General features: G+C 40.9%; 1 protein-coding gene across 1 annotated transcript; it reads left to right on the plus strand.

Annotated features, from left to right (window-relative positions):
- The first annotated feature begins 9273 nt into the window (after positions 1-9273).
- On the plus strand, positions 9274-14085 carry LOC144707973 (SWAP (Suppressor-of-White-APricot)/surp RNA-binding domain-containing protein). Its single transcript, XM_078581263.1, has 3 exons — positions 9274-10228; positions 11424-11701; positions 13332-14085. Exons 1-3 carry the CDS (start codon positions 9408-9410, stop codon positions 13940-13942), a joined length of 1710 nt encoding a protein of 569 aa, XP_078437389.1. The 5' UTR covers positions 9274-9407; the 3' UTR covers positions 13943-14085.
- The last annotated feature ends 703 nt before the right edge of the window (positions 14086-14788 follow it).

Here is a 14788-nt window from a genome sequence, read left to right on the forward strand (position 1 = left end):
TCAAGCTCTTCTACTTCCTCCTCTGGCTAGGGTTCTCTTGCAAACTTCCAAAAATCAAAGGGCCATTTCAAAACAACCCCTCTTCTTCTTCCCCCTCTACAGAACTGATATCCGATATCAATACCCATCCAGATAATTGGATGGATACTGATACCAAACTTACACTTCCAGGGTACTCTTGCAAACTTCCAATAATCTAAGGGCCTTTTAAAAAAACCCTCTTCTTCATCTTGATTCCAGTCAAACTCTTCTTCTTTCTCCTTTGGCTAGGGTACTCTTGCAAACTTCCAAAAATCGGAGTGCATTTTCAAAAAAAACCCTCTTCTTCTTCTTCTTCTTCTTCTTCTTCTTCTTCTTCTTCTTCTTCTTCGAACCAAACGGGACCGATCAGGATGGCTCGACATCTGTCCCTCTTTACAAGCGACGATTAATTCACAATAGGGACGGACCATTTCATCATTTGATGAAGGTTCCTATAGTACTGAAATCCAATACCAATACCCATCCAGATAATGGGATGGATACTGATACCAAAATTATACTTCCACGGTAATTCTGCAAACTTCCAAAAATCAGAGGGCCTTTTAAAAAAAAAACCCTCTTCTTCTTCTTCCTCCTCTTCTTCTCCTTCATTCCAGTCAAGCTCTTCTTCTTCCTCAACTTCTTCTCCTTCATTCCAGTCAAGCTCTTCTTCTTCCTCCTCTTCTTCTCCTTCATTCCAGTCAAGCTCTTCTTCTTCCTCCTCCAGCTAGGGTTCTCTTGCAAACTTCCAAAAATCACACTTCCAGTGTACTCTTGCATACTCCCAAAAATCCAAGGGAAACCCCCACTTCTTCCCCCTCTACAGTACTGATATCCGATACCAACACCCATCGAGATAATGGGATGGATACTGATACCAAAATTACAATTCCAGGGTACTCTTGCAAACTTCCAGAAATCAATGGGCCTTTTCAAAAAAAAACCCTCTTCTTCTTTCCCCTCTACACGACTGATATCTGATATGAATATCCATCCAGATAATGAGACTGATATTGCTACCAAAATTACACTTCCAAAAATCAAAGGGCCACTTCAGAAAATCCCCCCTTCTTCTTCCCCCCCTACAGTACAATATCCGATATCACCACCCATCCAGATAATGGAATGGATATTGATAACAATATTACACTTCCAGGGTACTCTTGCAAACTTCCCAAAATTTCTTACTAATTACTAGGGAGCGGCACGTCCGGGATGTGACGCCTCGGACGTGACAGGACGGATGACGAACCATGACGAACGATGACGTGACGAAATGTTCGTCACGTCACCGTCACGTCACGCGTCTGAGGATTTTCAAAAAAATCCATCACGTACCCATCACGCATCCATGCTTCCTCATTCTGTCACATCACCATCACGGTGACGGTGTCACCGTCACAGTGACGGCGTTACCATCACCGGTGACGAAAATTACTAAATTATGGGAAAATAATAATAATAATAATAATTATTTATTTTAATATGTTATTATTTCACTTACTATCTAACTTATATGCTCCTCTACTTCTCTGCGTCGAAGCCCCCTGACCCTTAGGTTGAACGACCATGGATGAACTCGTAGTCACACTTCACAGATCTTCTCAAGAGCGGCCCTTAGGTTGAACGTCCACTGCAGATCAGAGGAGCTGACAGTCTTCTACGCTGGCAAGATTAGTGTCTATGAAGGCGTGACACCTGAGATGGTTGGCCAAGCATTCTCATCTCACTTCTAGTATCAATATAATGAAATTGCTTTTTCCTATTCTTTTAGTCATTTGGTTATTTCAAATGGGCTTGATCTTCATCTTCGATCCCCATTTGATTTCTGTTGATTTTTGGGGGAAAGGGAATTGATGTAAATTTCATTCTCCAATTATTCTATTTACCTTGTTGCATTTCAATTTGATATTCTTACTGCTCTGGAAGGAAATTAAATGGGCGCTATCTTTTCTTAGATCCCTCTTTTTTTCAGCTATTTATGGGGGGAAAGAATTAATCAATATTCCATATTTCATATTACTCAATATTTCCTCCCTCTTGTAAAAATACCAAATGAAATTGCATTTTTTTCCCGAGTAAAACAAATGGTTAGAGGGCTATTTATATCCACCAATTAAACCATTGAAATCCGAAATTATTTTTTCTACGAAAAATAAATTGTCATACAAAACTTATATTTTCGTCTGTCACATGATATTAAACTATATGGGTAATGGAATGGAAGGGGCAAGTGTGGAGAAGGTAGCTGGGCCTGAAGACGAGGCTACAATGTCTCTGATCGCTGATAAGGTACTCTCTTCAGCTCTCTTATTTTCTTGTGATCTTGTTCTTCTTTATTTTATGAATGGCTTGCTAAATTTTCTGAAAATGTCTCGTCTCTTGATGTCCGCTCAGTAGGATTTGAACCTGGATGAAGTTCTGGCCATTTTTCAGAGCAAAAAAAAATGAACTTGATCTTGTACGATTTTTTTATTTTTGGGTCATTTGATAAATGTTTATTCTTGAGAATGTTCAACTTTGTTCTTTTCTTTTTGAGGGAATTCTTCTTTATTTTATGAATGTCTCACTAAGTTTTCTGAGAAAATGTCTTGTCTGTTGTGGTTCGGCTTATTCTTACTCAAAATCTTGGGCTGTGACACGATTACCGACCCATCTCTATAGTTTTTCCACCATTTGTATTAGGATATTTTTCTTTTTCTCAGTTCTTGCCAAATATGCCAACCCACCACATCTTTCCTGTCCCTTTACAGGGCACGAATAAAGTTGTCTTCTTTTGATTATAGAATATGGAATCTTAATTTCTGTAGGAACAATGAATAAAGTATAGAAATGACGGTGAATTGGATAAAACTTAATGATCCAAAATTTAATATAGCATTTTTGGGAATTTTTTGGGAAATTATGTACAGCGGTTGTTCTGGGTAGATGAAGATGGCCTGCATTTTAAAGAGACGGTAGTAGAGTCCTTATTCTATAGAGTTTTTTTCTGAGTAGAGGAAGAAGGCTTGTACCTTAAATAGAAGGTGGTAGAGTCCATACTCTATAGAGGTTGTTCTGGGCAGAAGGTGGTAGAGTCCATAATCATATCATCTCATCTCATCATGCACTATGCCAATCCATTAGACTCTATGTATCATCCCATTCCCATTCCTACCATGGGATTATTTTATTTTAGTTTTGAAAAACCTACCATGGGATTATTCATTATTCTACTCCACCCTCTCATCTCATCTCATCTCATCTCATCATGCACTACGGCGATCAGAAAAATTACAGGTCCTGATTCTACGCAGCCAAAATATCTGTTGACCTGGTAACTATGGTCCGCATAGGAAACATCATAATTATTTATGACCGTCATCGTTAAGGAACTGGTTTTTGCTATTTAGTTATGTTTGTTTTGTGGAAAATGCTTGTAACTGCCTTACAAAATTGTTCTAATGAAGAAATCTTGACAATTTTAGTGAATGAGATTGAGAGTTAAACTGCTACTTGATTTAATAATTTTTGGTTTTTTGTGGAAAATGCTTGCAAATGCCTTACAAATACTTGATAGTTTCATTAGATGTTTGTGAAATGTGAAAAGTGTCACCACTTTAGTTGCAAATTTTAATTCATAGATGAAGCATCCGTACCTTTGAATTATATCATTATTAGAAATGAGGATGAAAAGTTAATGACTGTGAAATACATGGAGATTGGATGTTGAATCTTCATTGAAAAGGTATGTTTTTTCAGATAAGCTAATAGAGGACAGGGCATCCTTAGATCTTCGAGATAGATGGATCCCTCAATGATGTCATTTTGTTAGATGGATATTTATGTTTATATTCTCCATGGATTTTAATGCGAAGCATTTAGTCTTTCATTCAAAGATAAATTTATGAATGAATAAATGAGTTATTTCACCTATTCCCTAGGACATAGTCAGCAATGGGCACTCCAAGTGGTGATGAGTTCATTGACTTGGTCGTAGCATCCTCGGATGAGGACGTTCAAGAAACGCCTCTACCGGTGGTAGGGCCTTTACGTCCCAAACGTAAAGGGAAGGCTGAAATACTGCGGTACTTCACAGAGGTAGGGTCAGGAGTGTGGGCGTGCCTACTATGCCGCGACCAAAAAGTTGACCCATTGCGCAATAGGTTGAAGTGGCGAAAAGATGGGTCTACAAACATCTTTTGGAGGCATTTGGAGTTCAGTCACAGCAGAATATATGACAAGATGAAGGGGGCTAATCTCGATCAACGTACAATAACTGAGGCGTACGGGCAGGGTGGTGCCGTCAAGAAGATGTTGTAGAAGACTAAGGAGATTATGGTGCTGTTTGTCTGCCTCACGGACACCCCATGGGCGATAGTAGACAACGTGGGGTTCAAGATTATGTGGAAGTATGCCGCAGAGATGACAGTCGACCCGCCAGGTTCGAAGGCAATAAAGGATGCGTAAGCTATATGGTACCATGAAGGGAAAGCTCGTAGATTTATTGGCAGATGTCCCCAGGGTCTCATTGAAGGTTGATGCGTGGACTGCTGAGAATTCCTGTGGTCTTCTCGGCATCCGGTGGGAACTATGCGAACGTGTACTTGCTATACGCGAGCTAGTCGGCAAACACGATGGCGAGAATATGAGCACAGTAGTGATCCAAGCATTAGAAGACTTATGATTGAAGAAGAAGGTTGGCAGCTTCTAGTTTGGCTTCATTTTAGGTTCATACTCTCGTATTGAAAAACTAACATTTTTATATTGCAGGTTGGATCGATCATTACGGATAATGCATCAAGTAACGGGCGGATGATAGCGCTGCTCGCAAAGGAACTCAAGTCGATTAACGACCGTTTCATTGAGGACCAACATGTCCCTTGTGCTGCCCACATGTTGAACATCATCGTCCAAGCTGCACTATAGTCATTACGTATATCAATGACCACACATCCTCCTAAGACTACTGACAGCAGCGCATCAGACACAACATATGAACCTAATTACGACGTTGATACAGACGACTTGGATGCCACGCGAGAGGCTGCGACAAGTCATGCAGAAATGGTCAGCCATGATAGTGGCCTTGTCCTAGGAGATGCGATTGCCCGAGTTCGGCAATTAGTCACGATCATCCAAGCATTGACACAATGACGACAAAGGTACGTGAAGACGTGCAATTCCATGGGGAAGAATCACAACCAACTTCTGTTAGATTGCCCAATGCGGTGGAATAATACGCATGACATGTTGCATGCTGCGTTGGAGAAGCGAGAAGTCGTGGATTTTATGGCGCTACAAATCATGTCGGTGACTGATAAGGACATCAGAATCTCACGTGAAGAGTGGGAAATGTTGGCAGACTTCCGCGACATTTTAGGGCCCTTTTATTGGACGGCAAAATACATTAGAGGCTATAAGAAGGTGAGAGTCGTGGAAGTGATCCGCATATTGAAGGCACTAATGCGACATATCGATATGATCTTGCTGAAGTTTGATATGTCTACAATATTCGCATGGGGAAGAAGGATGACTATCGCACAATTGCGTCCATCCGCAAAGCTTGTGAGAGCATGAAGTCGAAGATGATCAAATATGAGAAGATGATTTCGAAAAACCAAGCAACGACAACAACTGCAATTCTTGACCCTTTCAACAAGGGAGCGTCACTTGATTCTAGTGGCATTCAGGATGCACTGGCATTTGTCTGCCAACTTATGCCCCAACATGGTGAGCAAGACCTAATCTGTAGCGACCTCGAGGATGAGGAATGGCTCGTAGAATTTATTGATGGCGTAGTGCCAGCTAGAGAGAAGGAATGACGAGTACCAACTCCAGCCAAGGAATTGGAGGCGTATCTACAATCAACGGAGAGGAATAACAACGATACAACGTTGGGATGGTGGGCACGTATAGGTGCACGAACCTACCCACGGCTTTCTACACTTGCGCAAGAATTTCTCTCAATATGTGCAACCAGTGCCCCAGCAGAATGTTTATTCTCGGTGGGACGTGTAGTTGTCACTTTCAAGCGGGTACGTCTTAGTGCTGAAAGCATCGAGCTTCTGGTCACAGTCAAGTGTTGGTTACATGCCAAGAACGCTCAGATGTGTGATGGAGATAGGGCAAATGACTTTCTTGACGACGAAGACTACTGTAAGTCTTTACTCTTGATTTACTTCTATCGATTCAATCTTATAATGTAATTTCAATGGACAATTCTTTTGCAGCAGCATCAATCTTGGTGGGGAAAATTGACACGTCCATTCTTCTTCCCCAACCGATCTTGAATGGCCAGATGAAGTGTAAACGGGTAAATCCCTATTTACTTTTAATCTTTTCAATTATTTGTGCATCCATTTGTTTCCAATTTTTTCATAAAATTTAAAACTCCAGAGGAATCGAGTCTGTATCTCCATTTTCTATATTTTTCTACCTCCTGATTCTACCATGATTTTCTATCTTTTTTCTTAAGATCAAATCACACCAAGCGGGAAGAAATACTAATCCTCAAAGTTTGTGTTCCTCCATTTTTCAAGTTTCTAACAATCACATCCACTTATTTCTTCCATTTTTTGACTTCTGATTCTAATCTAATTCTTTTATCCTCCGGATCAAATCTCAGAAGCAAAAAGAAATCCACTTCCTTCGATTTTCCTGCTCCATTTTCCTAGCTTACTAATTCTATTTTTTATCCTCCATATCAAATCACACCAAGCATAAAGAAATTAACTTCCTTTGATTTTCTTACTCCATTTTTCTAGCTTACTGATTCTATGTTTATCCTCCAATCAAATCACACCAAGTACAAATAAGTTAACGTACTTTGATTTTCTGGCTCCATCTTTTCATGATTCTCCATTTACTCTATTTTTTCGTGTTTATAGCTTTTGATTGTTCTATGATTCTTCTTTTCTCCTCTTGATCGAATCGCACCACACATAAAGAAATTCAGATCCTTTGATTTTCTAGCTTCCATTTATCTTTTTTTTCTTCAGGATCCAAATCATACCGAAATAGAGAAAATTCATATTTTCTTATTTTCGGGCTCCATTTTTTTCTATTTATGGCAATTCTTTTCTTTCTCCTGACCGAATCTAACAAACCATTAAGAAATTTACATTAATTTTCACCATTTTTTCTGCTCTCTAATTTAACTCTTCATTGAATCATATCAAACATGTATAAATTTACATCTATTTCTAGATCCAAATTTTCTCAATTTTCCTTTATTTTTCTACGTTCTAATTCTATTTTTAGATCCAAGAAAATTTCGTAATTTGGGGAAAGACCTTTCTGGAATCGAGTCGCTTGAATTTAAGCACAGGAAGTTAATCTAGAATAATTATATAATCGTACTTTCTCAAGAATAAATTCCATGATTTTATAATCGTACATTCTCTAATTATATTGAGCCAATGGATTTTTTCTTCATTTTTTAACATCCTGGTGGTTTATTGGTTCAACATCTAGGTGTATGAAATCATCATTGAAAACCGTTTTGATGACAATCGTATCATGAAAAATTTCGACCAATATGGTTCTTTGTTCTAATTTTTTTTGACCTTGAGGTGTTCCTTTGAAATTTGAATAGAAAATTATGGATTTTGGGTATCCACAGAATTTGTCACCACAAATACTGTACATCACTCAAGACGGGATCAGGTCTCCGTTTTCTTCAAAGGTACGATCTCTGTTCAAAATGAATACACCGTAGACTTTTTGAATTTTCATTCAATTAATCTCTTTCATTCTTTCAATTATGCCTTTGATTGCATAGCATGTGGAGAAGCCAATGCCAAACGCTACAAGAAAAATGAGCTGATTACAAGAAAACTGAGCTGATTAGATATTTTTACAGTTTCAAATTCCTTTTATCATTACATTATCTTGAGCAACCTTTTTTATAATCAGTTTCTAAATTTTGGCATTTTCTATATCATTATATTAATTTATTATATCTTCTCTCTATCACTTGTGAGTCACTAAATCGTTCAATAAATTATTAAATTAATATATTAATATGACTTTTTGAGGACTGCATCAACAGGTTAATTATTACATTCATAATTTCACATTCTTAGAAAAAAAATCTAATTTTTTCAAAATATTTTAGCTAAATATTTGAATTCCAACCAAGAACTTAAATCTTAAGTTACTTATATTACGTCAGCAATTTTGGTATCCTAACATATTAAACCATAAGATAGTAAATACTACATTTTTCCAACAGGATATTAATTTATTAAATTCTTATACTCGGATTTTTCATTATTTAAATGTAACTAAAATTTTTAAATCTGTAAAAAAAATTATTCAATTCTATTGTACTTTGCGTAAATAAATCCTTAATTTCTCGGTCAATAAATTAATTAGTACAATAAATTTCTTACATCCCCTGGCAAGTGGCAACAAATTAGTTATTTTAACTGTATATACAAAATATATAAACGTCTTCACTTTTCTGTCAACAAATTAGTTATTATATTCTTCAATTTTTCAATTAAGAACTTAATTAATAAATTATCTATATTCCAAATTTTAGGTCAATAATTTGATTATCACAACATATTAAACAATATCTCAAACTAAACAAATTAATTATTAACATCTATTTAATAAAAAATATAATTGTATTAAAATTCCGTCACGGACGTTATCCGTGACGGACCTTTAGTCACGTCACGCGTCCGGACTACCCCGTCACCGTCATAAGCAACCCGCCATGCGCCACCCTCACCGTCACGGCCCATCTGATTCGTCACCGTCACCGTCACTGTCACGTCATCCGTCACGTGTCCGTCACAGTGACGCGTGACGTGACGGATGACGTTTGACGATCCCTAGTAATTTCTTAGTAAAATTGCTGATTTTAGACCCTCGTTAAACCTATGTCTAAAATCCAAGGGCCTGTTCTAAAAAAACCCCCTCTTCTTCTTCCTCTTCCTCTTCCTCTTCTTCCTCTTCTTCCTCTTCTTCCTCTTCTTCATTCCAAGCAAGCTCTTCTTTTTTCTCCTCCTCTGGCTAGGGTACTCCTGCAAACTTCCAAAAATCCAAGGGCCTCTTTAAAAAAAACCCCCTCTTCTTCTTCCTCTTCCTCTTCCTCTTCTTCCTCTTCTTCATTCCAATCAAGCTCTTCTTCTTTCTCCTCCTCTGGCTAGGGTACTCTTGCAAACTTCCAAAAATCCAAGGGCCTTTTTTAAAAAAACCGCCTCTTCTTCCTCTTCTTCTTCATTCCAGTCAAGCTCTTCTTCTTCCTCCTCCTCTGGCTAGGGTACTCTTGCAAACTTCCAAAAATCCAAGGGCCTTTTTAAAAAAAACCCCCTCTTCTTCCTCTTCTTCTTCATTCCAGTCAAGCTCTTCTTCTTCTTCTTCTTCCTCCTCTGGCTAGGGTTTCTCCGGCCATGGATCGCCACCCCGCCCTCGACTACGCTTCCGCCATGGCCCAAGCCCAGCACCTCCACCACCACCACCACCACCAGCAACAGCAGCAGCAGCAGCCCCCCCCCTTCGCCTTCCACCCTCCTCAGTACCCTCCTTCCCAGCCAATTCCCCCATTCCTCAACCCTCCTCTCCACCCCTCCTTCCCCCACTACCCCTCCTTCCACCCCTCTCTTCCCCCCCAGCCAATCCCTTCCCTCCACGTTCACCCCTCCCTCCTCCCCCACCCCGTCCCTCCCCCCGCCGATCCCGACCTCCACAAGTGCATCGATAAGCTCGCCGAGTACGTCTCCAAGAACGGGCCCGAATTCGAGGCCATGATCCGGGAAAAACAGCACGACAATCCCATCTACGCGTTCCTCTTCGGCGGGGAAGGTCATGGGTATTATCGCTATCGGCTCTGGCTCTCCAGCCGAGGGCCGATTGGGCAACCCTTCAATTCCCAGTTCAATTCGTCGGTTTTGATGAACATTCCTCCGCAAATTCACAATACCCAGGTTGTCAATCAGCCGTATCTTGATCAGGCGCCTCAATTTGGGCTGATTTCTTCGTTTAAGGGGGTGGGTGTTGCTCTGCCTCCTGAGTTGGCTGCCGAGCTGGGTGGAGTTCTTGGTGGGTTGACTGGGACGAAGGAATCTATCAAGGGGGCGAAGAATTGGTTTGTTCAGAGGTCGCAGTTTGCGCCTGCTCTGGCTGAGGCTTTGAAGGAGAGGATGTTCTTTCTGGACGATTCTGAGAGGCAGATGCATATTATATTCCTGGCCAATGACATTCTCTTTGACAGGTTTGAAGTTTTTGCAGTTCGTTTTTTTCTTCTTTGCAATGATTGTTTATTTCCCTGTTCTGGTAATCTCGTCTGTAGCTTAAACTTGTGTTTTTGTGAGCACTACTGCCCAACCTATTTTGAAAATTCTTGTTCTTGAAGTTCCAGACGCATTCAGATCCCTGGTGTGCTCTTCGTTTTCGATTACACTATTTTGAAACCTAGGCTATGTGAAATAAAACAATTTCAGTTGTTTTTGCCGATGATGATGAAATTGTCACTCTATGCTCGTCTGTTTTTGGGTTTTCTTTGTTGATTCTCTCTTAAATGCACTTCATTTCTCTTTTTTTACTCGCTCTCTGGCCTCTTTTGATCTGTGTGATCAATAATCCCGGGGAATAACAGTGCTTCTTCAGATCGTCGGTCCAGATGTTCTCTAACCTTCTCTCTCTTCCTCTCTGTGTTTAGTCATAGATTCAATTTTTCTTGACTTCTTCATCAGCAGTTTGACATCCAGTATGATGAGGATAGATCATTATCGTACTCATCATTTGTTGTCTGCTGGATGTTGTTGACAGCTCATCATTGTCACCCATCCTGGGTTATGGATGAAGATGACATCATAGCCACATACATATGATGACAAATTGATGGTGATGGATATAATTTGTGCAATATTTCTTTTCTAAAGGAGACTCTCGGCATCCACGGCATCCAGCTTGACGCCTAATCATATTCCTTGTCATTTGTCTGCAGCTACGATAAAATGATGAGTCATCATTGTCCGTCATCCTTAGCTATTGCTTACAATGATGACTTGTCATCATCTTCATCGCCAAGGGTGATGACAATGATGTTGTATGATGAATACAACTTATACACTAGTTTTTTTTTTTGCAACGAAGGCTTTCTCGGCATCCAGCATAATGATGATGATGATATTGGCGACAAGTCATCATTGTACAAATTAATATAATTTGTACAATATCTTTTCTCTAATGAGATTCTCTCCAGGCTCCAGCATCACGATGATGACGACAAGTTGTCATCTTCCTCGTCTTTCCTCCAATTGTAGACTGATGATGATGATTTGCGTGGATGGAGATGATGACGAGTTGCCATTTGTCCACTTCTAGCATGATGATGATGTTTTGTTTGAATGATGATGATTATGGTGATGCTGTTGTGATGGAGTTTGTTTATCTGGGCGGTGCAGCCTGCAGCGGCGACAGGTGCCGCAAGAGGTGGACAGTGTAGCGCAGGCGTTCAAGCCAGTGTTGGGATCAATGCTTGGAAGGATCTACAACAATCCGCAGAACAGGGAGTCAAACCAGAGTCGTTTGGAGAAGATCCTTCAGTTCTGGGCTTCCAAAGAGGTCTTTGATCAGGACAGCATTCGGTCTCTTGAGGACGAGATGACTCGCGGCTTGTCTTCTTACCAGCCCAGCTCAGCTGAGCCATCCTCTGCCCTCCCACTTGAGCCCTCTGCTGCTGGTATCCCCAAATTCTCTCTCTCCCTGCCTGCCTCTCTCTCACTCTCTCTTTCTCTTTCACTTACACACACACACTCTCTCTTTCACATGTACACGCTTACCCTTTTGCATGCACACACTCTTTCACTTTCTCTGCTTTCCCTCTTTCACTCTCACTCTCTTTCACACACACGCTCTCTCTCTCTTACAATCTCTTTCAGATGTACACTCCCTCGCTCCCCATTACACATACACATTCTCTCTCTTACTCTCTCTTTTACGTACACACTCTCTCTCCTATACACACACATTCTCTCTCTTGCTCATACACACTGTCCTTTACACATACACATTCTCTCTCTTACTCTCTCTCCAGACCCACACACAGACTCTCTCTCTCTCTCTTACTCTCTCTTTCACACATACTCTTTCTTATACTCTCTCATTCACACGCACACAATCTCTCTCTCTCTCTTACTCTCTCTTTCACGCACACACACGCACATTCTATTACTCTCTCTGTCACATACACACACTCTATTACTCTCTCTTTCACACATACGCACGCAGGTTCTCTCTCTTGCTCTCTTTCACACATACACACGCAGGTTCTCTCTCTTGCTCTCTTTCACACATACGCACGCAGGTTCTCTCTCTTGATCTCTTTCACACACACACACAAACACTTTTACTCTCTCTTTCACACACACAGATGCTCTCTCTCTCTCGCTTATTCTCTTTCACGCACACACACAAACACTCTTACTCTCTCTTTCACACACCCACACGCTCTCTCTCGCTTACTCTCTTTCACGCACACACATAAACACTCTTACTCTCTCTTTCACACACCCACACGCTCTCTCTTACTCTCTCTTTCACACACCCACACTCTCTCTCGTACACTCTCTTTCACACATGCACTCTCTATGTCTTTAACTGTCTCTCTCTTACTCTCTCTCCCTCTCTTTTTTTCTCTCTCCCTTTTTTACTCTCACATTCTCTCTCTCTCTCTCTCATTCTGTCTCTTCCCCTCTATAGTTATCACATGCTCTCTATCGACCTCTTTCACTCTATCTCTTTATCTTTCTCTTTCTTTTTTTATCTCTCACCTTCTTTCACTCTCTGATTCTTTCTCTCCCGCTCTGTTTCACTCTCACTCTCACTCTCTCTCTCTCTCTCTCTCGCTTTCTTTTCCCTCACTTTCTCTCTCTTTAATGCGCACACACATTCTTTTTCACACTCTCTCTCTTTCTCTATCTCTTTCAGACACTTTTGCTCTCCCGAATGCCTTTCTTATATCCTTCTGGAGCCTACTGTATCTCTTTCAGACGCTGTCTTGTATTGGTTCCATTTATATCTCTCAACATGTTGCATAATGGGCAACTAATTCAACTGCAAATTCCCTAATAACACTCTCCCTTACACACCCTGTTTTTTCCCTTCCTGGGTTGTATCCACTTTCCCTCAGCTGAAAAATGTCGACTTTCTCTCTCTATGGCTTCTCCTCGCTGTTCCTCACTTTCTGATTTAAGAAAACCCACATGCATTCCACTATCACTCTGTCATCCTTTTCTTCACCTCCCTCTCTCTCACTATCTCTCTCTCGAAAATTCTCCTTGGGATCATCGATTCGATTTTTAATCCTGCAGGTCTTCTCAGAGGCCCCCCCTCCACAACTGAAGAGCCAACCAAAATTCTGCCATTGCAGCTACATCCTTCTGCTCATCTCCTCCCTGCTCTGCAACAGCCTCCTCCACCGGAAAAGGCAGTGGCAGCGGCCCCCCCGCCATACCCGCTGTTTCCCCCCGGTCTGATCCCCGGCATGGTGAAGAAGATGCAAGTGGGCAGCGGCGTCCCGTACTCGCCCATCAGCCCTCTGGACATCCCCACCGTGATCCCTCCTCCGACTTCCTCGCCATCCGAGATCGTTGACCGGGTCGCCCGCTTCTTCAAAGAGATTGGAGAAGTCAACCCGAAAGACGGTGACGGCGGCGGCGGCGGCAGCGATGAGTATGGAGACTGGGAACAGTCGTCACGGCCGCGTGTGGGCGGCGCTTGCATCCCGCCGCCGTCGGCGCTTCTCCAGGGCGATACGGAATTCACCGAGGAAAGAAGGGGCGGCGGCGGTGGCAGGCCGGGCCTGGGAGCTGCGGCTGAACCCGGTGAGGTTAGCCAGTATGATGATGTTTATTCCTCTTACAGGAAGCAGCGGAGCTCCAGCTACCACACTTCGATGAGTGCTAGGTCCTCTGTGAGGTGATGTTTGAAGAAGGCTCTTGAAGATGTGTTCTCTCAGTAAGTTTTTTTTTTTTTTCTGAAAACAGGCTAACATATACAATTCCAATGGATGGGGTGTCCTGAACAATTAAGCAAATTTGAATATCTTTGTATGGTTTTCATTCAGATGAACCCAGATGAGCCTACCAGTTGTTAGAACAGTTGGGATGACTTTAATCTTAATTGCAAGCCCATATGCCATAAAACAAGTTTTACTTCTTTAAAGTCCTAACAAGAAAAAAACAATAAAATGCATGGTAATCCCCTTATTCCTGAGCATAATTCAGGATTGTAAACGAGTATAATTCATGTCAACACATGAGTAAGGAAGGTTGAAACTATGAAAAAGTCAGACTAGAAGGGCAAAAATTCCAGCTCATTGTAAGTCTCTAATGATGAACGGCAGAGGTGAGTTAACTATAACAATTATGTTGGCTGACACTATTAGAGTGGAGGTAGCAGATGTGTTAGATCTCTGATTTTGTGCAAATTTCTTGGATTCTTATTCTTATGACACTGTCGAGTATAACTGTCAAGTATAATTGTCTTAAATGGATGATGAGAGAATAGATGTATGGATGCTAAGGACAGAGGAACTGATAAATTTTATTTTTATTAAACATTGTTTTTAAGTACTTGAGGCAGAAAACAATTTTGTGAAAGATAATTATTTTGTGATAGATAAATTGATCAGAAACCTTCTTGGAGTATAATGGGTTGAATCATCAAGTACAAGATGTGATGAACATATTCAAAGTGAGTTATTTTACAAAGCAAGCAATTGAAGGACTTAATAACCTGTCGATCAAGTTTTGGTCGTTACACTCCT

Source organism: Wolffia australiana, chromosome 9 (assembly GCF_029677425.1).
Source record: "Wolffia australiana isolate 7733 chromosome 9, ASM2967742v1".
Classification (NCBI taxonomy): domain Eukaryota; kingdom Viridiplantae; phylum Streptophyta; class Magnoliopsida; order Alismatales; family Araceae; genus Wolffia; species Wolffia australiana.